Raw genomic sequence first — 26582 nt, 5'->3', positions numbered from 1 at the left:
ATATGAACACTTGACCTTGGTGTTACCAGCACCATGCTCTCCCAAGTGAGCTATTCTGGCCAGCCTATGCTTTTTTTCTTCTTTCTTTTTTTTTTTAAAAGATGACTAGTAAGGGGATCTTAACCCTTGACTTGGTGTTGTCAGCACCACGCTCACCCAGTGAGTCAACCGGCCATCCCTATGTGGGATGTGAACTCTTGGCCTTGGTGTTATCAGCACCGCACTCTCCCGAGTGAGCCACAGGGCCGGCCCAGCCTATCCTTTTTTAAGGCTCAATTTATTTATTTATTTATTTTTATTATTTTTTATTTTTTATTTATTTTTTTTTAAAAGATGACCGGTAAGGGGATCTTTACCCTTGACTTGGTTTTGTCAGCACCATGTTCACCCAGTGAGCCAACCGGCCATCCCTATATGGGATCCGAACCCGTGGCCTTGGTGTTAATATTTTTATTATTTTTTATTTTTTATTTATTTATTTTTAAAAGATGACCGGTAAGGGGATCTTTACCCTTGACTTGGTGTTGTCAGCACCATGTTCACCCAGTGAGCCAACCGGCCATCCCTATATGGGATCCGAACCCGTGGCCTTGGTGTTAACAGCACCGCACTCTCCTGAGTGAGCCACAGGCCGGCCCCAAGGCTCAATTTAAATACCAACTCCTAGGGACTGGCCCATGGCTCACTTGGGAGAGTATGGTGCTGGTAACACCAAGTCAAGGGTTAAGATCCCCTTACTGGTCATCTTTTAAAAAATAAATAAATATCACCTTCTCCTATCAAGTCTTCCCAGCAGTAATCATTTAATTCTCCCTTGTGGAACCTTTTCAGTATATGTGTATTTTATTTCCCTCTGTAGCCCCAGTGCCTGGCAGTGTAGCTGGCATACACTGGGTGCTCAATCAATACTGAATGAAGGACTGACAGATGAGAAGTGTACAGTCACTCTCTGGATGGCCCTTCCTACCCTGCCAGGGCTGGGGACACCTTTCCCGCCAAGGTCCTGCAGGGTGGATTCCGCCTCGGCAGAGGGCTCCCAGACCCCTCTCCAGTCCCGGAAGCAGGGCTGCTTGCCGTGGGAAGACTACACTTCCCAGTGATCTCAGGGAAAAGCGAAAACCCTTTGGCTTTGACAGCCGCCGCCACAAGTCTTTCCGCCTCCCCAGCCCGCCTGGGAGCAGAGAGCTGGGAACTGGATTATGGTGGCCTGAACAGCCAACGCAGCCGCAGGAGCCCAAAGCCCCTGGCCCTTCCCACGTCGCCGATCCATCAAGGGTACCAGGAAAGCAGCTGCTGCCTGTGATCTGCCATGCCCGCCCCTCCCAACCCCCCGAGGGGCCCAAGCCCGCTGCTGAGGCTGGCCACCGGCAGCCAGATGTAGCCGGCTTCTGGATCCCAGTCTCTCCCCTTCTCTCGTGCTCTGCGGATTTCTCCGGCCCGCTTTCCACGGCCTGGACCCGGGGACTGGCTGAGGGGCCTGCAGGCTCCGGAATCCTGATGCCTCCAAGCTCCCTCTCCTGAGAAGCCACCACCACCAGCACCCAAACTTGGGGGCAGTCAACAGAGACAGACGTGGGCCAGCACGAGCCCAGAGGGCCTGAAGGCCAGGGCCCACCATGGCCCATGCCCTGCCCTGGCTCCTGCTGTGGGTGGGCTCAGCAGTGCTGCCTGCCCTCAGCACTCAGCCCGGCATCCGGCTGCCCCTGCGCAGCGGCCTGGGGGGAGGGCCCCTGGGGCTGCGGCTGCCCCGGGAGACCGAGGAGGAGCCTGAGGAGCCCGGCCCAAGGGGCAGTTTTGTGGACATGGTGGATAACCTGAGGGGCAAGTCGGGTCAGGGCTACTACGTGGAGATGACCGTGGGCAGCCCTCCGCAGACGGTAAGGTGTTCAGGCCAGCCCTACCCCTCTTCCCTGCATGAGCAGAGGACAGGCAGGAGAGCAATGTAGCACGTCGGCACCCTGAAAACTGGGCTGGCTGGTGCAGCAAGGAGACCCTCCCAAACCATTGCTCTGGGGGCATGTTGTCCCCAAAGATCCCCTTTCCTACCTCCCTTCCCCTCAGATTCATCCCAATCCCCCTTGACTGACTGCCTCCCTCACTCTCAATCTGACACACAGACCCCCTCAGTAGGGATATGGGGCAAGAGAAGCACTTCAGTGGGGGAGCTTGACCTGGGGGAAGGTCCAGGCCACAGAGGCACTGTAACAGGTGTTAGCCCCCCGACACTGGCCAAGCCTGAGTCTCCCAAATTCCACCGCTCTGGATGTTGGCTGCCCAAACCCTCTCCCTACTCTGATGTTCCAAGGAATCTGAGGTTCCAGCATGCATGTTCCCAGCACCTTGAGGACCAAGGAATCCTGGCACCAGTTGGATCCACCCCTTTCTCCCACTATCTGGGCTGTCAGAGGGACAGCAAAATGAGGTGGCTGAGGCCCCCCTGGCCTCCGCTCAATCCAGAAGTCCTGGGTACGCTCTCACTATCTTCCAGTCCGTCCACAGTTGGATCCACCCCTTTCTCCCACTATCTGGGCTGTCAGAGGGACAGCAAAATGAGGTGGCTGAGGCCCCCTGGCCTCCGCTCAATCCAGAAGTCCTGGGTACGCTCTCACTATCTTCCAGTCCGTCCCTGCTCCTCCCCCACTCTAACTCCTCCCCCACCCCATGCCTCTGAGCGCAGGCCACTTGGGAACTGAACTAAGGCTAGGAAAGGACAAATTGTTGGAAAGGCACAAGAGTCCCCTTCTCAGAATGGGCTCCTTCCATGGTGGGAGAGAGGGGAGGCAACACAGCCATGGAGAAAACACTGCCCATCCTCCCCATCCTTCCTGACAATCTCCAAGGCACCTCCAAGGTAGGTAGCTGCTGGAGGTTGTGCCTTCTGCGCCTCTGTGGGTGGCTGTGGGCGTGTAGGCGTGAGCAGCCATCCAGGTGGGGTGCTGTGGCTGACCTCTGTGTGCATCTCTGGGGGTGAGTCTGTCACAGCGGCAGTATGGTTCTGTATATGCTGGTGTGTGTCACCTTGAACCTGATCCTGCACATCTCTGTGAGATGCCCCCAGTCTGTGTCTGGGAAGCTTGTCCTTGGGAGGGTCTGTGAAGGTGGGAGTGTGCTGGGGGGCAGGGTGGAGAAGACAGCCACACTTCCCTGAACCTCCCAATTACCTGACAGAAGTCAGCCTTGTACTAGTCACTTCTACTCTTTCACTTCCACTTTAAGCTCTTTATGGGCAGAAAACATGTCTTCTATTTGTGGATTTGCCCCCAAACCCCAGCAATTAATTGCCTAGTGCTCCCCACATTTCACTTTTACTTGTTCAGAGTACTCTGCCATCCAAGTTTTTGTTTGGTGCTTACAACAGCCTCACCAGGTAGGGAGAAAGGGCGTCCTTCTCACAGACTTCTGGGGAGAGAATCAAAGTCACAGAGCAGAGACTGTCTGGCATAGGCTCAGGGTAGCAGCCATAGTGCAATCTGCAGAGTCGCTCTGACTGTGGGCTCCCTAGCACTGGCTCCTTTGGCTGGTGTTGAACTTTAAGCCCACTTTCCTCTTCTAGAAAGGAGGGGGAAGGAGCTGACATATGTTGGGTAACTACTCTCTGCCAAGTGCTCGGCTGGGGATGTACATGTTATCTCGGGGGATCAGGGAAACACAGTAACTGGTCCCCAAGTTCTACACATGTAAAACCAGAGGCCCAGGACACCTAAATTTTTACGCCTCCTTGCATAGCACAGAAGAGGCCGAAGGGGCCAGACAAGGAGAAAGTGACTTCATGTTTATAGGAGGTCAATGCCCAGGTACATTATTTTAGGTGCTTTTACCTATACCATCTTATGTAACCTTCACGATTACCTTGCAAAGGAAATCTCATTTCGCTCATTTTATTTATTTTATTTTATTTTTTCTTTCTTTTTTTTTTTTTTTTTAAAGATGACCGGTAAGGGGATCTTAACCCTTGACTTGGTGTTGTCAGCACCATGTTCACCCAGTGAGCTAACCGGCCATCCCTATATGGGATCCGAACCCGTGGCCTTGGTGTTATCAGCACCACGCTCTCCCGAGTGAGCCACGGGCCGGCCCCATTTCACTCATTTTAAAGACAAGGCAGCAGTCTTAGATAGGTTGTGTAACTCGCCCAAGGCCGCACAGCTGGGAGAAGGAAAAGTTGCCGATAGTAAAGTAGGGTTTCCTGGTCTGTCTGACTACAAAGCCCTTGTTGGTTCCACAACTCTATCCTGCCTCGTGTCATAGGGTCTGCAACATGAAGATTTGCACAGCACGTCAGCAGTAGAAACAGGAGTAGGTCCCAGGTTTCTCCATCCTCCCTGCTCTCTGACAGTACTTAGAGTTCTATTTGCTCAGGCTGCTTGGGGCCTGGATCCAAGCTCTGTCCTGTGTGAAAGACACACTGAGATTCAAGATTTGAGACTGCTTCTGGAGAAGTTATGGTGCACAGGAAAGAGGAGGGGAAAATGGGGGAGATCAGGGCCCTGGATTACTCAAGAGGTAGACATGGGTGGCATGACTATGGCTCATACCCTGAGCCTACGCCAGCCAGTCTCTGCTCTGTGGTGACTTTGATTCTCTCCCCAGCAGTCTGTAAGAACGATGCCCTTTCTCCCTACCTGGTGGGACTATGAAATTTGGGGAGCACTTTCTATGAGCTAGGCAATTAATTGCTGGGACTTGGGGGCTGATCCACAGACAGAAGACATGTTTTCTGCTCCTAAGAAGCTTATAGTGGAAATGACTAGCACAAGGTCATCCCTGTCAGTGGTACTCAAAGTGATGTCCATAGACCTTTGTCCTTGGAGCCTGCTAAAAATGTAAATTCTCTGGCCTCACCATAGACCTACTGAGTCAGAATCTCTGGGGGAAGGGCCCAGCAGTTTGTGTCCCAAGTTCGAGAAATACTGATCTATAGGAGTACAAAGAATGAGTGTTATAGGTGTTCAGAAGATGATAAATTAATCAGAGAAGGCTTCTCAGAGGAGATGTGTCCCACACATAGTCTTTTTTTTTTTCGTCCTTTTTTTTTTGAGACCGGCCGCACCGCGCTCAGCCAATGAGCTGAGCGCTGTGGGCGCACTGGTCATCCCTATATAGGATCCGAACCCGCCGCGGGAGTGCTCCTGCGCTCCCAGCGCCGCACCCTCCCGAGTGCGCCACGGGCTCGGCCCCCACACATAGTCTTGAAGAATGGATAGGAGTGGGAGGTCATTCCCAGAGGGGAAATGACACCTGTCCCACTATATTGTAATTGCACCTTACTTGTATGTCCATGTCTGCTCCTTCCAACCCTGCCCCTTAGACTGGGGCAAAGGAGTTATGTGTGTTTGGGCTTGTGCATGTTTGTTCAGGAAACAGGAGAAAGCCAGTCCAGTTAATATTACAGATTTGTGCTAAGATCTGATAAGTTTGGGTAAATAAGAGCCTAATTGCCAAAAGCTTTAAATACCAAGCTATAAGATTTGGACTTTCGTCTTCAGATAGGACAAAATTGAATTTATTTGTGGAGGGGAATGACATAAAGAAAGCAATCTTTTAGAAAGAGACATGTGAATTTTAGAAAGAACGAAACTGAGATACAGGTGGCAGGGGCTCGATCACAACAGTCCAGGTGTGAGGCACTATGACAAGGGCGGCAGCCAGTCTGTGATGAGATGGAAAGGGAAAGGAAGACCAGGATGCGAGGAACAGGACAAGGCAGATGCACAGGACGTGGTGACATTTGTGTGAAGAGTGAAGAAGAAAGCATCAGAGATGATTCTGAGATTCTGATCTGGGGGGAATTGGAGGATAACAAGACCATTTGTGGGAACAGGAAAGTTGGCAGGAGGGATGGTTTAGTAGTACTAGTATACAAATATTGATATATACTTGTATTTATTATTGAACTATATATAAAGTTTCTTTTATACATTCCACATATATTATTTTGTTCTTTATGGCAATTCCTGCAATATATATGAAAGGTGTTTATCGCTCACACCTTTTTTTTTTTTTTTTTAAAGATGACCGGTAAGGGGATCTTAACCCTCGACTTGGTGTTGTCAGCACCACGCTCAGCCAGTGAGCGAACCGGCCATCCCTATATGGGATCCGAACCCGTGGCCTTGGTGTTATCAGCACCACACTCTCCCAAGTGAGCCACAGGCCGGCCCCTATCACTCACAACTTCTAGCAGAAGAAATGGGGACTGAAAGTTTAAACAGTTGGCCAGGTGGCAGGCCAGTAAGCTGAGACCCTCCCTCACCCTTATTCTTCTTACTATACCATTTGTCTTCGGAGAGAAGAAGAAAGAATTTATCATGAGCATTACTCTTCCATTGTCCCATAACATCTGCAGATATCCTTCTTACTGCCTTATCATAATGTATTATCACTTTTTGTGTTTGTTTCCCTCATGAAACTCCAAGATCTTGCAAACAATTTCTTTTTAATTTTCTTTGTTTCTTATTTCCCTTTATATTCTAATATCTATAACAGTGCCAGGCTCAGAATATGCACCTAAAAAATGTTGAGTGAATGAATAAATAAGCTGCAAGACATCTAAATAGAACTGTTGATGGGCAGTTGTAAATGTAAACCAGACCTCTTGGAGAAAGCATTTTTATTCTTTTCACTTAAATGAAAGGATGTCATTTCATTATGGTAGTATGAGCAACACTGACCAAACACAGAATAATAATTTAAGTGAAATTTAGTGATAGTCAATTCAGTTTAACAAATATTTATTGAGCACCTATTGTGTGTAGAAGAGAAATATAAAGTCATCGTCTTAGCCCTGGGAGAGCTCACAATTTGGTGTGAGACACAGACAAAACACCTAAATATCATAAAAACAAAATGCATTTGGTGCAAATAGAATAGTGGGTCTTCGGGCTGGCCCGTGGCTCACTTGGGAGAGTGTGGTGCTGATAACACCAAGGCCCCGGGTCTGGATCCCATATAGGGATGGCCAATTCGCTCACTGGCTGAGCGTGGTGCTGACAACACCAAGTCAAGGGTTAAGATCCCCTTACCGGTCATCTTTAAAAAAAAAAAAAAAAAAAAAATAGTGGGTCTTGGACATGCACAGAGAGAAGCAGCTACTTCTGGAAGGGTATTAGGAAAGGCTTGCAGGAAAAGGCAGTATTTGAATATGGCCTTGAAAGATGAGAAAGATTTGCTAAATACAGAGTGGTGGAGAGAAACACTTCATGAATAGAAGCGTGAATTATGGTGAGAAGCTAGAAGTTATGGTAGGGATGCTGTGCAGCAAAGTGGAGTTTGGGTTTTATTCTGCAAGCAGTAAGGAAACCTTGTACATACAGTAATTCCCCCTTACCCATGGGGACACATTCCAAGATCCACAGTGGATGCCTGAAACCACGGATAGAATCAAACCCTACATATACTGTTTTTTCCTATATATACACACCTATGATAAAGTTTAATTTATAAATTAGGCACACTAAGAGATTAACAACAGTAGCTAATAATAAAATAAAACAATTATAACAATACTCAGAATAGCGCGCTATCTAAAACTCATGAATTATTTCTGGAATTTTCCATTTACTGTTTTCTTTCTTTTTCTTTTTTTTGTCTTTTTGTCTTTTTGTCTTTTTCCGTGTCCGGCAACGGATCACAACCCTCAGTGTTGCCCCCGACCCGGACCGGGGACCGGCAATGGGATTGCAACCCTCGGCGTTGCTCCCGCGCCTCGCTCAGCCAGTGAGCGAACCGGCCATCCCTATGTGGGATCCGAACCCTCGGGCGGGAGCGCCGCCGCACTTCCCAAGCGGCGCACTTATCCAGTGCGCCACCGGGCCGGCCCCCATTTACTGTTTTCTGACTGTAGTTGACCACAGCTAACTGAAACCACGGATAAGGAGGGACTACTGTATATGAGAAGAGGGATGGTGTACTATAATTTTCATTCTAGGAAAACAACTTCAGTATGGAGGATGACCTGGATAGTTTAGAGTATGAGACAAGAATCTCAGTTAGGATACAAGGCCTGAAAGAGGGGTATGGCAGTGAGGTTAGAAAGGAGGAAAGTTCCTTAGCATACCAGCATTCACATGTCATTAAACCAGTTGTTCTCTGCCCCTGATGAGACATGAAGGGTGAGAGAGAAGGAAAAGGAAATATTGTCCTTCTATCTAACCTCTCTGACTTGTGTCAGGGAACACAGCAAAAGAAGCAAGCTTTTGAAGCACGATATAGTTTACCAAAGTTCCACATTTATTATCCTGCTTCAATTATGAGGGATAGGTATTAGCATGCCCATTTGAGGGGTGAGAAAACTGAGGCCCAGAGAGATTAAGCGGTCTACCCAAAGTTACTCAGCTAAGAAGAACAGAGCTGGGGTTCAAATCCAGGTCTTTGGATTCCAAATACTGGGTTCTTCCCCTGATCTACAGTCTTGGACATGTTGGTTGACTTTGAGAAGCCAGTGGACCATCCTTGTGGATGTATCCAGCTGACAATGGGGTTCTGGAAACCAGGAGAGAAGTGAGGACTGGACAGATAGACTTGGGAGTCATCGCAGAGAGGTGGTTTTGTTTGTTTGTTTTTTGAAAGATGACTGGTAAGGGGATCTTAACCCTTGACTTGGTGTTGTCAGCACCATGCTCTCCCAAGTGAGCTAACTGGCCATCCCTATATGGGATCCGAACCCGTGGCCTTGGTATTATCAGCACCACACTCTCCTGAGTGAGCCACGGGCTGGCCCGCAGAGAGGTGGTTTTGAAAGCAAGTTAGTACATGGACTTGCTCTTTCAGAGAATGGAGAGAGAAAAGAAGGGAATGATTAGGGAAAGAATATTGGGTATAAACAAGGGAGCAAGAGAAAATGATCAGAGCAGTAGAAAACTATGAGGGTTCGGGGTCTCAGAAACTAAGAGGGGCCAAATGAGTTTTTTTCCTCTTTCCCCCATAATGGTTTTCAAACTGTGCTTTGCAGGGTTCTATAAAGAGATCTCGGTGGTGAAGGAGGAGGTTACAAGAAAGATAAGAAAGCAAGACTCTGGACCCCCATCCTTCTTATCCTCAAGCCGTCCTCCCTCCCATGTGCCCCAAATCTCCCTACACTATCAGAATAACTGCTTTTATTGTTCTTATATAGTGGACTTCCAAGTTAGACTTCATTTTTTAAAAAGAGTTTTTGTACTGGGCCGGCCCGTGGCTCACTCGGTAGAGTGCGGTGCTGATAACACCAAGGCCCCGGGTTCGGATCCCACATAGGGATGGCCGGTTCGCTCACTGGCTGAGCGTGGTGCTGACAACACCAAGTCGAGGGTTAAGATCCCCTTACCGGTCATCTTTTTTAAAAAAAAAAAAAAAAAAAAGAGTTTTTGTACTAAAAAGGTTGAAAAACATCGAACCCAAAGAATCACCCTCTAAGTTAGACAAAGCAGGTGACACCAGCTCCCTAAGTTGCCTACTCAGTCCCCGTGACCACAGCTAGCTTTCTTGGGTCAGATCTCAGGTTGCATACAGGCCTTTGCTAGAATCCTCATGCTGTTATTTCAGTGCAGAACAGATTATCCAGGAGTGGGGGTGTTGAAAAAGACTGCACCCTCTCACTCAGTTAGAAGGTCAAGGTCTCTTGGGCATCTCCCATAAAGAGCTAAGCAGAACATTTTGGATGAAAATGCAGGAAGAGAAACACCTCCCAGGGAAGTCCCCATATCTGACAACTAACTTTTCTCTCTGCTGGGAGCCATTTCTCTTGGGTGCCTGGGCAATGGAGAGGTCTGGAAAGGAGCTACACCATTTTCCTGGTTCTAGAACTGCCCTGAGATTCTCCTGGCAGGATGAGCCCGGAGGACTGGAAAGCATTCAGTGATGCACATCTGCCATGCCCTCAGGTATATAACCAGGTGCTTCCTGATAGGGAAGAGGTGGGCATGCTGAGGAGAATAATGAATCAGTAGTCCTCGGGGGATGCTGGCATGGGGGAGTCAGGAGTCCTGGGTCCTTTTCCTCATAGACTCTGACGAAGCCAAGGAGCAAACTAGCTAAGCTCTGTCTTCTCCCCTACATACATATCCTTCACCAGCTCTCCTGATTTATCACCCTGTGCCTATCTTCTCTGCTGCCCACTATAACCACACTGTGGCCAGGCTGGAGGTCTCCCTGCTTGGCCTTCCTGAGTCGAACCCCACCACTTATTCCTTTCCAATGCATGTAAAGATTTTGCCAATTAGTACAAGGAGTGAGCCCTAACTTCTCCCAGTGGCTCCAGCAAACAAGCCCAGGTGCTGAGCATGACCCAGGTGCCAAGGGAGAAATTGGGCTTGTATCAGAGATCAGCTTCATTTTTAACTGAGGACAGACCAAGAGAAGATTAAAGCCACGGTAACCTGTGGGTGGGGCAAGGTTAGACAATAGGAGGGACTTACTATCTGACAATGAATAGCAGGTAGCTGATAGCTGCTATGACATCTTATAGAGCAGGGGTTTTCCAGGTGGGCTCCAAAGAGCCTGGAGGCACTAAAGAGATGCTTCAAGAGCCAGCAGAGGGAAAGGAAACAGGAAGTAAAAGATGTTCCCCAAACAAAACATCTCTGCCTTTTTCTCTTGTACACTGAGATCCTGCATATGATTGGAGAAGGGTTCTGGTGCTTAAAATAAATCTGAAAAGGGCTGGCCGGTGGCTCACTTGGGAGAGTGTGGTGCTGATAACATCAAGGCCATGGGTCCGGATCCCTATATAGGGATGGCCGGTTAGCTCACTTGGGAGAGCATGGTGCTGATAACACCAAGTCAAGGGTTAAGATCCCCTTACCCATCATCTTTAAAAAAAAAAAAAAAAAATCTGAAAACCATTCTCTTGGATATGTTATTTAAGGACACATAAATTTTTTGACCATTCACATCCATCATCTCATTTGAATAGAAAGCACTGATAAATACTAGTTGAGCTGGATCAGAGGCTAGGGTGAAATAGAGCATCCCATCCAAAAGGGAAGGGGGAATTAGATAAGGTTTGGGGTGACCCAGCCACCTTGGGATTCCTTAAAAAAAACAGCTCAAGGTGGGGCAAATAGAACCAGGGAGCCTATGTGCTCCCATACCAATTGCCAGCTACAGCCTGGGAGCCGAGTGGAAGGCAGAGGACATATCTGGGGGAAAGAGTCCATTAGTTTAAGGTGGGAGGAACCTGGATGGGACCCAACTGCTGGGCTGTGTTTGAGGCAGGAGCTGTGTGCTCTGTTGGCCATAAGCCACTGCCGGCTGCTGGCTTTAGGATCTCCATGTCCTTCCTTACCCCCTGCTCTCAGCTTTGGACAAGCTCAGGTCTGGGAATATCTTCTTAGGAAAGCAGCTGAAGCTGCCTCAAAAGGCTCTGGGACCAAGGAGCCCTAGAGTCACTACAACTGCTCTAAGAACCAAAGGACCCTGGGTGAATACTCAGTCAATGTGCATAGGTATAGTGGGCCTCAGTTGTCATGGTCACTGTGCTCAGTGGCCATTCACTGTACTAGTTTGAAAATCCTTCCTGCAAGGCCCCCGAGGCTGAGAACTAATAGCGGGAGTCTGTAGGATCACAGGAAACTAACTGCAGGAAGTGAGGCAATTACTATAAGTTAAAAAGTCATTATGGAGCACCTAGAGCTAGGTAACAATTAGGTGATAAGGATACAAACATGCTCCCTACCCTTGTGGAACTCAGTCTCTGGGACAGACAGACATTATACAAATGATTAGAAGTTTGGTGAGTGGTAGACAAAGAAACACAGGTGCTACTGAGGAAGGATGAACCTAATTTTGGCTGGGGCATCACAGCAAGACCTTTAGGAGAAAGAATGTTTAAACTGTGACTTGAAAACTGAACAGAAGTTGGACAAAATGGGGCCGGCCCGTGGCTCACTCGGGAGAGTGTGGTGCTGATAACACCAAGGCCACGGGTTCGGATCCCTATATAGGGATGGCCGGTTTGCTCATTTGGGTGAGCGTAGTGCTGATAACACCAAGTCAGGAGTTAAGATCCCCTTACGAGTCATCTTCTTAGGAAAAAAAAAAAAAAGTTGGACAAAATGGGGAGAGGATGTTTCAGGCAAAGGAAACAGCATATGCAAAGGTGCACAGGTGAGAGATCATTGTGCTTTTGGTAAGCTTCACAAGAAGCATGGTGAGGAAGGAGGATAGTGGCAAGAGATATTCATTGGGGGGTTGACCTATGGTTGGTCAGATGCCCCCAAGGTCAAGGAACACAAGATTTAATTCATATAGTCTGTATCAGTTATCTGATGCTCGGTAACAAAATACTCCAAAATTGAGTGGCTTAAAACAAGAGTCATTTTCTTTTTCAGGATTCTGTGGGGTGGTCTGTGGGTCATCTGGGGACAGGACTAATAAAGGCCTCCTGGGCCTCTGGCTCTGTGAATTCTTTCATCCTCAAGGAGGCAAGACTGAGCTACTTCACAGGGAACCTCAGGGCAGCATTCCAAGAGGGTGATCCCAACTGCACAAGGGCTTATCACACCTCTTCTTTGCTTGCTGATGTCTCATTGGCCAAAGCAAGTCAGGTGGCCAGGGCCAGAGTCAGTGTCAGAGCAGATCACACAAGGGCATGGTGTGATTGATTAGTGTAACAACCTACCACATACTTCCTCTCCAAATGGGAGAGACAGGAAGGTCAAGGAGATGAAAGACCACACTTGAGAGTTGGTCAGAACCAATAGATTCTTATTCTAGCTTTGAGGCTTACTGTATAAGATGGGTCAAGTTGCTTACTCACTCTAGGTCTCCGTTTCCTCCTCTGCAAAATGGAATAAAGGCTTCTACATCTCAGCTTTAGCTAAAAGGCTTGTTATACAAGAATATAAGCTCTTCCCTCGTTAACTCTGAGGCCCTACCCAGAGGGAAACAGACTTCCTCTGTAGTAGGAAGAATTGGAGTTAGAGTCCCCACCCCTGAAGCTTGCAAAAATGGGAAGACCCTGGGATAGGCCACCAAGAAAGGTTATGGATTCTTTTTTTTTTTTGTCTTTTTCCGTGTCTGGCAACGGGATCGCAACCCTCGGCGTTGCCCCCGCGCCTCGAGTGGGAAGACCCTGGGATAGGCCACCAAGAAAGGTTATGGATTCTTTTTTTTTTGTCTTTTTCCGTGTCCGGCAACGGGATCACCGGCGTTGCCCCCGCGCCTCGCTCAGCCAGTGAGCGGGAACCGGTCCGTATGCGGGATCCGAACCCTCGGGCAGGAGCACCGCCGTGCTTCCCAAGCGGCGCACTATCCAGTGTGCCACCGGGCCGGCCCAGGTTATGGATTCTTAATAACTAGAGATGATTCAAAATTGGCCCATGTCTCTAGGCTGGTGAATAGATGCCTCCTGAAGGCTCTTGTCATCCAGAAGAATCTGAGCTATCCCTGGCTGCTGGTGAGAGCTGGGGTCAAGGCAGATGGATTGGGGGAGCAAAAAGCTTACCCTAAACTTGCCAGCTCCATACGTATCTCATCACCCAAGATCTATTGCTGAGCACTCTAGGGGGGCATACAGATGAAACCTGGGCAGGAGTGCCTTTTCCTGTGGGGCTTGTTAGCACTTGGTGAAGCTGTGTTCCCTCAGAGGCCCCCAGGGGCACATTTGTTTGTTAAGTGATTGTCCCTGACCTAGCCCTGACCCCAGGCTGCAGACTCCTGGGTCTGCCTTGCCCTAGAGGACAGGGAAGAAGTAAGATGGCCCCAGGGCCACAGGCTGCTGGACACATGCCTCCTATCTTAAGCCAGGGGCCAGGTGAGAGGAAAGCAGGTCTGAGCTAGAACCACACCTCATTCCTAAAACACCCATGGTTTTGAAGCCACAGAGGGATCCCTCCCTCACCCACAACCCAAAACACAGCTCTTTTACCTTTTTTTTCCTTTAAGCATTCATTCATTCAAGAAATACTTATTGCAGGACACTGTGATACCCACTAGGGACATAGTGGGGATTTAAAAAAAAAAAGAAATAGGAGGGGAGATGAGATTCAACGTGAAATTACATAGTGGCAAGTTTTATGGAAGTACTGAATAAGAGAATATGACCTGGTCTTTCTCCCCAAGGAAGTACCTCTTGAGCTCAGACTAAAAGATAAATAGAGGATGAGCAGACCAAACTGCAAGTGCAAGGGGGTATAGGCCAGGCAGAGTGAACAGCCCGTGCAGGAGCCACAGGGGAGGACCCATGGCTGGTGGGCAGAGGGCTTGGGAGTATGGGACAAACACAGGCTGGGAATGCAGGTAGGGCTGAACCATGAAGGGGCCTGTAGGAAAACTTAATGCTTTAAGTTTTTATTTTAATAGCAAAGGGAAACCACTGTCATACGAGGGTAACATGGTCAAATTTGCACTTTGAAAAGATCACACCAGCCACAGTGCAGAAAACAGACTGGAGAGATCAAGGGTGGATGTGCCAAGGCCAGTTGAGAAGCTGTTGTAATATTCCAAGGTGGGATAATGACAGCTTGGCCTAGGGGTGGCAAAGGAGATGGCAACAAATGAATACACTCAAGAGACTTTTAAGGAGGTTAATTGGGCATGACTTACTGATGCACTGGATAAAGATGTGAAGAAAAGGAAGGTGTTAGGGTGTCTCTGAAGTTGGTGACATATAGAAGAGATGATGGTGACATCATTCACTAATATAGAGAAACTAGAAGACGACCAGATGGGCAGGACTGTGTAAGGTCATCTCTGGACATTCTGAATTTGAGGTATCGGAGGAAAGGGCTTAAAGCTCAGGAGTCATCAGTACAAAGGTGAGATGGCTTAGGGAGAGAGGGTGGCGCAAGAGGAAGAGGGCCAAAGGCCACGCGTGAGGAGTGAGCCTGCACAGGAGACAGGGAAGGTATGACCTGAGAAGTCAAGCAAGATGAGGACTGACTCGACAAATATCACTGGCATTTGATGACATGAAATCATTGGTAAGTATAGTAAGGGCATTTTTATAGTGGAGAGATAGAGACGAACCCAGTTTTAGAATGGATTGAGGAATGAGTGGGAGGTGAAGAAATGGAGACAGCTGGGCTGAGAACTTGGGCTGTTAAGGAAGAGGAGAGAGGGCAGCTGGAGGTGGATGTGAGATTCAGGAAGTTCTTTGTTGTTTTGTTTTAACGAATAGACTCAAGCATTTGTAAATGCCAGTAAGAAGAATCCAGATTTGGTGGTGTTGGGGGTGGGGTGGGCTGGCACAATGGTTGAATCTACCTGAGGGAAAAGGGATAATTAATGGGGTAGGGCACCTGAGACGGGAGGAGGGAGCTGGCTCCCAAGCCCAGATGGCAGCTTTGCCAGAGCCAGAGGATAGAGAGCAGAGACAAAGGGTGGGCTGGGAGAGCTGCAGGCAACGGGCCACCGATTGGTTGTAAGAGATGAGGGTGGTGTTCTCTGCACTAAGAGGCAAGGCCACCTGCTGAAGAGGCTCCGCAGTGTCAACCCTTCTGCACTGTTCCCCTCTTTCAGCTGCCCCAACTGCCCTACTTCACAGTGAGTGCGGGGGCTCAGCTTGCTTTGCCTCAGGCCCCTGCCCTGTAAGAGCAGAAGGGAAGGGACAGAGGCTGCCAGGCTTGCCCAGGGGGTTCAAACAGAGATGCTGAAGGACAGGTCTCGGAGTTAGTTCTCTCAGGCAGGATCACATTGCAGAGTACAAACAGCGGGTCATTTGCCCAGGAGGGAATCTCAAGTCTTTATTTTAGTCTCCCATTTTTTTGTGGAGGGTGGAGACAGGGAGGCAGAGGGCAGTGGGGGGTCTCAAATCCTGATCTGGGGTCAGTGAGGGGTGGTTCCTTCCTGGGCTTGGCCCCCTTTGAAGTGCAGGGGGAGAGCTTCCTCAGGAGGAGGAGAAAGTGCCCAGGGCCTCCTGGCTGGGGAAGAAGCACCCTGCAGAGAACCCCCTCCACCCCCACAGGAGAGAAGAGGAGTAGGGAAATAGAGAGGGATCTGGGACAGCAGGAGCCCCCAGATAAAAGCTCCATTCCAGTATAAGCCATATTCCCAGAGCCAGCCAGGCACACACATTCCAAGTAGTTCTTCTCTTGCACAGGCTACAGGGATCGTGTTTCTTGGGGTCCAGTGATATTAGGGAGCTCTGTAAATATGAGGCCAACCCCTGTGCTGGGAGCTGAGTCCTGGGAGGTGGGGGAGGGGCATCCTGGGGAAAGGGGGGAAGAAGGCTTTTTAATCATTAACGTGGTTGATTGAAATGTGCACTACTGAGCCTCTTGGCTCTATTGATTTTCTCTAAAAGCACAGCATCTGGATCTGGTGGCTGCCCAGAGACCAGGGAGAGAGACGGGGTAGAGGTAGGGAAAGAGAGGGCAGGGAAGAAAATGGGAAGCAGGCCAGGAGTGGGGGCTGGGAAGGAGGGAGAAGGCAGGGTCAGAGGGCCAGGAAGGCAGTGGAGAGAAGTCTTTGGGGACATGAGGCAGCCAGGAAGCCTAAGCAGGCATTGAAGGACGGCACAGTCACACAGTCACAGAGGCGCCACCAAGGAAGAAGGAGCCAGGGAGAGGATCTGGCAGAAAGGATGAAATGGAAGGCCAGAGCATAGTGACCTGCTCAAGGTGACAAAGTCAGAGCCTGCACCAAAACCGAGGTCAGCCGACTTCACTACACTGAGGAGTGAGGGTACAGAAATGGAAGCCCTTGAGGACAGGAGAAGCTGAGGTGATGCACACGGAAAGTTGGCAAGACAGGAGATTCAATTTATACATTACCATTTTTCTGAAGACAAGGGCCTTTCCTCTTTTTGCCTGTGAGCATATAGTACATATTCAAAAAATGGCTCTGGTCTGACTGAGGGAGGGGTCAGGCAACCAAAAAAGGAAGGCGGGACAAGGTAGAAGAGATGCTACGACCTGCACAGCAAGGAACACTAAAGAGACACCTGTCCGTGTTCACTTAGCCAAACCCAAGGCCCTGACAAGATGGATTCTCACTGGGACATCACACTGGCCTCCTGACTCCCCACTATTTCTGACAGTAGGATTCACAGATCTATGTCACCTTGGAGACAGAAGGGGAGCCCTGCCTGGGGAGCCACATTCTGGCAGGCAGGGTCAGAAACACACACATGGGCACTGATGTGCCATCCTGGTCCCCACAGCTTTGCAAGTGCCAGCTCCAAGAATAGCTATTCTCTGAGCTGGAGGGGGATGAGCTAGGCTGCTTCCTGGGAGAAAAGGAGGGAAGGGGCAGGCTCTGAAGACAGAATTGGTCAGGTTCGGGCCGGCCCGTGGCTCACTTTGGGAGAGTGTGGTGCTGATAACATCAAGGCCATGGGTCCGGATCCCTATATAGGGATGGCCGGTTGGCTCACTGGCTGAGTGTGGTGCTGACAACACCAAGCCAAAGGTTAAGATCCCCTTACCGGTCATCTTTAAAAAAAAAAAAAAAAAAGAATTGGTCAGGTTCACAGTGAGCAAGGGCAATCAGATGGCAGAGAGAAATAGGAAAGGAGACAACACACACACAGTGTTGCTCTGGTGTCAGAAAATGTGATTCTACAGACAGAAGTAGACACAAAGCTTCTGAGGCCATGTTGAGGGTGCCATAGGACTCCCATGTTCTGTCTGTGGTCGTGGTATTAGTGGGTGTCAGCCTGGCCAGTCCTGCACCGTGGAAGCTTCACCCTGGACATTCCAATGAGAGACTCTCGCTGTGGGGTGAGGGACAGTAAAGATGGTGAATCTTGAGCAAGCTCTTGGTTATAACGTCTTTTCTTTCCCCTTTCTCTGACAGCTTAACATCCTCGTGGATACAGGCAGCAGTAACTTTGCAGTGGGGGCTGCCCCCCATCCTTTCCTACATCGTTACTACCAGAGGCAGCTGTGAGTCCTGGGGAGAACCTGGGGCGGGAAGCTTTTCCAAGGATCCAGGGCCAAGAAGGGCCAGGGGAAAGGTGCAGGGAGAAAGACTAGATCCTCAAATCCTCTTCCTGCTGGAGAAGGGGCAAGGAAAGGAAAAGGTGACAGTGACAGAGGGGAGAAGAGAGGGCGGTGTGAGAAGGTATAATATGGAAAAGGGTGAGTTGAGAGCAGCCAGGAAGAGCTTCAGTCCTGAGATGGGGCAGCCTCCTGTGGGAAGGAAAGGAGGGAGAGCAGCCCAATAGCCCTGGGGCTCATTCTCTCTGAATGGAAGGCGAGGGGGACTTCATCCCACATCCCCTCAGTGGCTGTTTTCTGACAACACTAGCCAAGTCTAGGCTGAATGGGCCACAGTGACAGCTCCCTTTGCTGTATTCTCACCCAGGGGCCACTTGAGGTGGCTTTTCATAGTTCAAGGACATGAAGGAAAGGGCCTTCCATAAACCTCACTGCCTAGACCAATGTCAGGGACTGAAAGCTAAAATATCTCGGTGTACCACCCAGAGTACCACTAGCTGGATGCAGCCTACTAGTGAAAGGGTGGGTTGAAGTGGGATTTTAAAAGTTAAGGAGGCAGTTAGGGATCTCTCGATGCCCTCTTAGCACAAAAGAAGGAAGAGGAAGTGATGAGAGGATATCTAATGTCTGAGACATCTCTGTGTGTGAAAACATGTGAGTGGAGGCTTAAATCCTATCTTTGGACTTCTAGGCCAGTGCAAAACCCACCTTCCCTGTTTCCTGCCTTCTTTGACCCCTGCCCCTTTAACATACTTATCTAAAGGAAGCAGTCAGGGAGGGGGTACATGCAGGATTCATTCCAGATCCTCATTCCAGTCCCATCACTGCCCCTCACCACACACACAAGCCCTGGTTAGTGGTGTGATTTAACACGTTGGGGGTGTCACACGTTGTGAGCATACTTCACACGGGAGGCGTGTAACACCTACCTGCTCTGCTCAGGTGCCTGTGCAAATCCCTTCTCTAGAAGAACTTACTGTAGAGGTTCCACATTCACCCTGCCTGGCACTTTCTCTACCACTCAGATGGTACCACTGGATTCCAAGGCAACAAGAGAGTCAATGGCTCCTTTTCTCTGGGAGCTTGCTGGAGCTGGGGGGAGGAAGAGATGCCCACTAGCTGTCCCTGCAGCAGCAGCAGGCACAATGCACAAAGACTAGGCTTGTTCCTTGCAGGGCCTGAGCTCAAGATCTAGGAATATGAGCTCTTGAAACAGAAGTGCAAGCCCCAGCAACAGCTCCCCTCATCTATTTGCAAGGCCACTTTACATTCTCTTCTGGGTGATGGGCCTAAGGATGTTCTACTGAGGAGCTTGAAGCCAGATTCTTGAATGCCCTGAGATAAGGTGGCATTTGGGAGTAGGTTTGACATTGGATCCCTATACCAGTTGTGGTTACGCAGTCACACATCTCTGTCTCCTTTCCACAGGTCGAGCACATATCGGGACCTCCGAAAGGGCGTGTACGTGCCCTACACCCAGGGCAAGTGGGAAGGAGAGCTGGGCACTGACCTAGTGAGCATCCCCCATGGCCCCAACGTCACTGTGCGTGCCAACATTGCTGCCATCACTGAATCAGACAAGTTCTTCATCAACGGCTCCAACTGGGAGGGCATCCTGGGGCTGGCCTATGCTGAGATCGCCAGGGTGAGAGGAACAAGGCCTGGCCCTACACTGTCTGCACATTGCATACCGCAGGCTACACAGGGAAGGAGGTGGAAGAGAGAAGAGGAAGGAATTGACTAAAGGAGGAAAATGAATCAGTTTAAATGATTATCTAACAGGGGGATAGGATGGCAGTCTGAATTTCAGCCCTAGAGAGGGCAGAACTAGAGAGAGAGAAGTGATAGGTACAGGAATAGGCTTTGGTTTCTATTTACTCTAAAATTTCTAAGAATAAGACCCCATAAATCTGAAGCAGGTTAGGCATACGGAGATCAAAGATCCTATGAATCTGTGGGCTCAAATCTCAGTACCTCAAGATGGTCTTTCCCAAGGAACACCCCCAAGTTTTTGCTTTTGCCTTCCAGTTTAGGCAGGAAGCTGGCCTGTGCCCTGTTAGGGGTCTCTGTGTGAGGGTTCGCTCCTTGTCTCTTTTTGCCACAGCCCGACGACTCCCTGGAGCCCTTCTTTGACTCTCTGGTAAAGCAGACACACGTTCCCAACCTCTTCTCCCTGCAGCTCTGTGGCGCTGGCTTCCCCCTCAACCAGTCCGAAGTGTTAGCCTCAGTTGGAGGGAGTATGGTGAGTAGGTCCTCAAGGAGGGGAGGTCCTGGCACTGGGAGAGATGGGTGCCATCTGCCCCTCTCCCTTAAGGCTACACAACATTCTTGGCTCCACTACTTAGAATCAAAAGAAAACTCTTTATATTCCCCACCGCTGCTTTTCTTTTTCCATCCTTTTCTTCCTTGCATTATTCCAGGAAGGACTCAAGGTACCTATGGTAAACTTGGAAAAGATCAGAAATGATTACGAAAATTTCAAAAGAAATGAAAATAAGACCTATCGTATTAAGATCATTCAGTCTAATGGTCACAAGACAGAGATGTAAGGAGTTTAAGTCTATTTATTAATTAGGACAATGGTGAGTAGTTCTCCAACAAGCAGAGAAAATAAAACTTAACAGAAACAAATAATCATTCATTCAACATTTATTGTGTCAGTTTAGGTTTATATAACTTTATATCAAGGGCTATGTGATTCTGAAACATTATTAAAAATCCTGGAAAGTCTCTTCCACTGAACACATTTAAGAAACTATAAATCATTTTGGGGCATGATTTGATTAGAGGCAGGAGGATGAAAAAGGTGATCTGCAGAGGGCCTTGCCACCCCAAGAAATTACTGATCTTATTGCTTGGTCTCTGGGTGACTTGCTGTGTTTCTGTGCCAGGACACAGGTATCTACCTCTTTTTCTCCCTAGATCATTGGGGGTATTGACCACTCTTTATACACGGGAAGTCTCTGGTACACACCCATCCGGCGGGAGTGGTATTATGAGGTGATCATTGTGCGGGTGGAGATCAATGGACAAGATCTGAAAATGGACTGCAAGGAGGTAATTAAAATCAAGGGGAAGCCAAGGGGAGGTAAGAGGTTAGGCAAACAGGGTGAGAAGACCCTGGGTCATGAGGTTGGGAGGATGAGGCAGAGGTACTGGGGTGCTGAGCCTAGAACAGTCAGGAGCTTAATGGTCACACAGTAGGACCTGAGGTTTGAGGCTAGAGATTGGCAGAGCACTTTCACAGGGACCACAGGGCTTGCGGGCTAGTGATGAAAAAAGCATGGAACTAGTTCTGATACCTGGACTCTAGTCATTGCCTTGCTTCATGGCCTTGGGCAAGCCGTTTGCCAGGCAGCCTGAGAAGATGTAGTAGACGAAGTGAGGCTTTGAAGTGGGAAAGATCTAGATTTGAATCTGGCTCTGCCATTTACTACCTCTGTGCCCTTAGGCAAGTTACTATTCTGTGTTTCAGATTCCTTATCTGCAAAACAGGTAAAAACAACTTTCCCAGAGATTGTGGTGAAGACCAGAGATAATGTATAAAGTGTTCATCCCTGTGCTTGGCAGTACCCAATAAATAGTAGCAAAACCATTTGGGTATTCCTTACCTAGATTCTTATGTATGTTAAATTAGAATAGAATTTTTTTAAAAAGTACTACCAAAAGTTAAAAGCACTATACAAGGTATTTTTATTTTAAGGATTTCAAGAATGTCTGCCCACCCAAGATAATAAGTTAACACTGAGACTTTTTTAAAAAGTACTACCAAAAGTTAAAAGCACTATACAAGATATTTTTATTTTAAGGATTTCAAGAATGTCTGCCCACCCAAGATAATAAGTTAACACTGAGAGCCTATCTGGGGACACCATTTTAAGTGCTCTAAACATGATAATTTATTTAATCCTTACAATAACACTGTGAGGTAGGTACTATTATTTTAGAGATGAGGGAACTTGTACAAAAGTTAAGTAACTTGCCTAAGGAGGTACACTCATAAAGTGGCAAAGCCAGGATGCCAACCCAGGCAGGACCCCAAAAGTCAGACTCACCCCTCCACCTCTGCCCACCACTTAGCATCAAAAAAGCTTTTGACTCCTCTAACGCTCTCTTCTCCTCTTAGTACAACTACGACAAGAGCATCGTGGACAGTGGCACCACCAACCTTCGTTTGCCCAAGAAAGTGTTTGAAGCTGCAGTCAAGTCCATCAAGGCAGCCTCCTCGGTCAGTGGACTAAGGATGAGGGTACAAGAATGACATGGTGTCAGAGGAAGTCAGTGGGAGTCACATTTCTCAGCAATAGCCAAGATGTCTATACTTAGATCTTTCCACTTAGAGCTCTTTTTTTTTTTTAAAAAAAGATGACCGGTAAGGGGATCTTAACCCTTGACTTGGTGTTGTCAGCACCACGCTCACCCAGTGAGCGAACCGGCCATCCCTATATGGGATCCGAACCCAGGGCCTTGGTGTTATCAGCACCACACTCTCCCGAGTGAGCCACGGGCCGGCCCCATCCACTTAGAGCTCTTAAAAACTTTTCTCTTTTATGGATCTCAGTTTGCTCATCACACAATCCCCTGGTACAAATTTTTGACCTCGGTCTTCCACTCTCTTCCTCTAACCCTTCAGTTGCTGTTTGCTTTTCCCCTCTTTGGATATTTCACTGGAGAAGCAAATAAAGGTCCTAGTCAATGTTATCTGAAAAAGGAAGAGGCGAGATGATGGGAGAGGCTGTCTCCTCACTGTTATCCACTTCTTGCCAACAGACGGAGAAGTTCCCAGACGGTTTCTGGCTAGGAGAACAGCTGGTGTGCTGGCAAGCAGGCACCACCCCCTGGAACATTTTCCCAGTCATCTCACTCTACCTAATGGGTGAGGTCACCAATCAGTCCTTCCGCATCACCATCCTTCCACAGGTATGTCCCCAACCTGAGTCAGTGGGATCCGAGGAAGAGGACAAAGTACATATTGAGAGATAGTGACAGGCATGGCTTCCCAGAACTTGGAAGACAAAATACAGGAATGTCCAGTGGTAAAGGGGTCTTGGGAAACTCAACCCTCAGAGTTCAGGGATGGCAAAGAGAAGAACTACTTAAGGGCAGAGACACCTAGAAGGCAGAGATGGGGTGAAGGATGGAGTAAGGAAGACATACTCTCACCCTGTGATTGCTCACCCCTAGCAATACCTGCGGCCAGTGGAAGACGTGGCCACATCCCAAGACGATTGTTACAAGTTTGCCATCTCACAGTCCTCCACAGGCACTGTTATGGGAGCTGTTATCATGGAGGGCTTCTACGTTGTCTTTGATCGAGCCCGAAAACGAATCGGCTTTGCTGTCAGCACTTGCCATGGTGAGCCAGGGATGAGGGTATGGGGTCAGTCTATCCATATTCTCCCTGTCTGCACTTAGAATACCTGGGCCCTTGTCAGTTGGGGAGGTAGTAATAGTTGCCTCAAGCCAAAGTCAACATATTGTATAAAAGTTAGTGCAGTAATTATACTTTTTTTGTATTGCCTGCCATGGTAACCTTTGCCTGGACTGGTAACCTCTGTTGGGAACACAGAGCAACAAGAGCTACCTAGGCACCTTGGAAAGCTCTAGATGCAAGGGCAGCAGCTGAGCCTACAGTGACCCTGTCAGCTGCCATATGGTGAGGTTGAATGCTACTTCAGAAAGGTGGCAAGTTTTGCAGTTGGAATTCAGCAGTGGCAGGTAAGTTTACTAGTATAAGGGGCTGCCTTTTTGGTCAACTTAGAACTACTGACTTTTAGGTATCATTCCTACTGGATAGATACACAGGGAAGAGTTGCTGCTCCTAGTGACCTGGGAGGGAAACAGGCCTCTACCTAAGCACTGGCTTTCTGGCCTGCTCCTCCATATCTCCAGGGAAGGAGATTCGACAGCCCTGCAAGGGCTAATTTCCAGGTCTCACTACTAGGAAGTTCTTTTTCTTGTATAACCCAAACTTCTCTATGACAATGACAGCTAGCCATTCACATGTGCCTTTTCCCCAGTGCATGATGAGTTCAGGACAGCAGCGGTGGAAGGCCCTTTTGTCACCCCGGACATGGAAGACTGTGGCTACAACATTCCACAGACAGATGAATCAACGCTCATGACCATAGCCTATGTCATGGCTGCCATCTGCGCCCTCTTCATGCTGCCACTCTGCCTCATGGTGTGTCAGTGGCGCTGCCTCCGCTGCCTGCGCCATCAGCACGATGACTTTGCTGATGACATCTCCCTGCTGAAGTGAGGAGGCCCATGGCAGAAAACAGAGATTCCCCTGGACCACATCTGGGTGGTTCACTTTGGTCACAAGGAGGAGACACAGATGGCACCTGTGGCCAGAGCACCTCAGGACCCTCACCCACCCACCAAATGCCTCTGCCTTGACAGAAAAGAAGGAAAAGCAGGCAAGGTGGGTTACAGGCACTGCACCTGTAGGAAAAAGGAGAGGGAAGAAAAAAGCACTCTGGTGGCGGGAATACTCTTGGTCACCTCAAACTTGAGTTGGAAATTTCTGCTGCTTGAAACTTTAGCCCTGAACCTTCACCCACCATCCCTTCAGATTCTCCAACCCACAGTACTCTTCTTTTCTTAGTTCCAGAAGTACTGGTATCATGCCCAGGTTACCCCAGTGTGTGTGTCCCTGTGCTACCCTAGCAGAGAAAGGGCCAATCTCGTTTCCCTGCTGGCCGAAGCCAGTAGGAGAAGGTGCACAGTTTGCTTTTTGCTTTAGAGATAGGGACTGTATGAACAAGCCTAACACTGGTGCAAAGGTTGCCTCTTGAATTAAACAAAAAATAATTAGATTGAATGTTTGTACAAATGGGGGTGGTTGGAAAGAGGAGAACGAGAAGGAGTACAGAGAGAGAGAACAGTTGGGATCAAAGCTAGGAAAGGCAGAAACATAACCACTTGCCAGTCCGTTTTAGACCTCATCTCTAAGACAGAATTCCATCTCGTAAGATGGGTGTTGTTTCCCAATGTTTGCATTTCTGCAGTTGAAGCCTGACCAAAAGTGAGATAGGAAGAAAGGGCTTATCTAGCCAAAGAGCTCTTTTTAGCTCTCTTAAATGAAAAGTGCCCACTAAGAAGTTCCATTTAACAAAGAATTTCTATCTTATTAATTCCACTTGTCTCTACCCAAACACTTTATTCTATAAATGATAGGGAGTGCTGAAATATCCCAATCCTCTAAGCCCCAGGTGCCCTATGGGAGAGCAATTGGATAGCAGGGCTGGGCTCTGCCTTTCTAGTTCACTGGTTCACTCCTTCCCCCAAATCCCTATTCCTCTAAAGCTTTGCAGCTGAGGTGCTAGAAGGAATAGACAGGAGACCTCTCCTACCCAATCCTTGAAAGCCTGAAGAATCCTGAAGATTCATTCATGTATAGGGTTGACGCTCCCTATACCTCTGCCTGGATTTCTTCCTGTTCAGCTGCAAGGAGTGGTGAAGATCTTTACATAATAGATATAGAGCAGTTTCATTGCCTTCTCACCCTCTCTAATGGCCCCTCCATTTATTCGACTAAGGCATCACACAGTGGCATTAGTATTATACTAAGAGGGTCGGAAACACAGGGCTTTCTGGTTCTAACATCATTGCATTTGGTATCAAGGTTGCCTGGAGAAAGGATGGCAGCGTCAGGGCTTCCTTATTTCTGTCACCACAATAGCCACTTGATGGAGGCCATCTTTTTTCCCTATACTGCTCTCTAATCTCCACTCCTAATAGTACATGGATACCCAGGCTGGTTCTTGGGCTAGGTAGTGGGGACCATTACCTCCCTATCAGTTCTAACACAGTAGACTATGGTACCAGTGTTGGTGGGAAGAGCTGAACTTTCGTGGTATACCCACTGGCCACATCCTATTTCTATCTGGTCAACACAATGCTTCCAGGTATGGGATGTGCCGAGTGTGGAATCACCTGATAAGGGAGAGGGATATACAAGGAAGTCCTCTGGAGTTCTTGGCCTCTGCCAGCTGCCCACAAGCCATAAACCAATAAAACAAATACTGAGTCAGTTTTTTTATCTGGGTTTTCTTCATTGTCACTGCACTTGGTGCTGCTTTGGCTGACTGGGAACATCCTATAATTACAAAGACTGACAGGAAGACTTGAGATTGTCCACTTCCAGCTCAGAACTTACTGTGTAAATAAACTTCCAGAATTGCTACCGTGGCATTGAAATAAAAATGCCACATTCTGCTTTATAATTTCTATCCACAATGGGGAAAACTGGCTTTTTCCCAGCTATTTCTAAGGCAAAAATCTCAACCTCTTCATTAGGAAGTCATTGTCCTATTATTTTTTTAAGAGAATACTTGCATTATTTTTCTTTGTACAGTTACTTCCTTTCTACCCTGAAACTATGAACTCTAAGTGTAAAAAAAAAAATCTTGACAACAGATCCTTGCTTGTAAAAATATGTATCATATATCTCTGTTTTTAAATTCTACTCCTGAAAAGTGACTGTCCCGTCTTCACTCACTGCATTTGGGGCCTTTCCCATTGGTCTGCATGGTTTTTACCATTGTAGGCCAGTGGGCAGAGGGAGAAAGGAGAACAGGGGTGGCCAAAACTTGAGTGTTGCTTTCTGACTGATCCTGAACAAGAGAGAGAGAAGAGCAACGATGAGGCCCCAGCTCCCACACACAACTCACCAAAAACACTTACCCTCCTGCTACAGATGACTTTCCAGGGGCTTTCACT

The 26582-nt window shown here is 48.4% G+C and overlaps 1 protein-coding gene across 2 annotated transcripts; it reads left to right on the top strand.

The window, feature by feature from the left end:
- Nucleotides 1-1144: 1144 nt before the first annotated feature.
- BACE1 (beta-site APP-cleaving enzyme 1) lies at nt 1145-25898 on the top strand. 2 transcript variants are annotated; one of them, XR_550282.1, is made up of 10 exons: nt 1207-1877; nt 17713-17801; nt 19284-19500; nt 19960-20097; nt 20778-20912; nt 21982-22083; nt 22626-22775; nt 23040-23211; nt 23425-23573; nt 23876-23964. XR_550282.1 is itself a non-coding variant. In XM_008569619.1 (9 exons), the coding sequence occupies exons 1-9, from the start codon at nt 1617-1619 to the stop codon at nt 24115-24117; spliced, it is 1506 nt and encodes a 501-aa protein (XP_008567841.1). In that variant the 5' UTR covers nt 1145-1616; the 3' UTR covers nt 24118-25898. The 2 variants fall into 2 exon arrangements, 1 of the variants encoding a protein (XP_008567841.1); XM_008569619.1 differs by lacking the exon at nt 23425-23573 and having other exon boundaries at nt 1145-1877; nt 23876-25898.
- Nucleotides 25899-26582: the final 684 nt, after the last annotated feature.

This window comes from Galeopterus variegatus, unplaced genomic scaffold, assembly GCF_000696425.1.
Source record: "Galeopterus variegatus unplaced genomic scaffold, G_variegatus-3.0.2 Scaffold521, whole genome shotgun sequence".
Lineage (NCBI taxonomy): Eukaryota > Metazoa > Chordata > Mammalia > Dermoptera > Cynocephalidae > Galeopterus > Galeopterus variegatus.
Note: the sequence above shows the minus strand (reverse complement) of the source record. Positions and strands in the feature narration are given on the sequence as shown.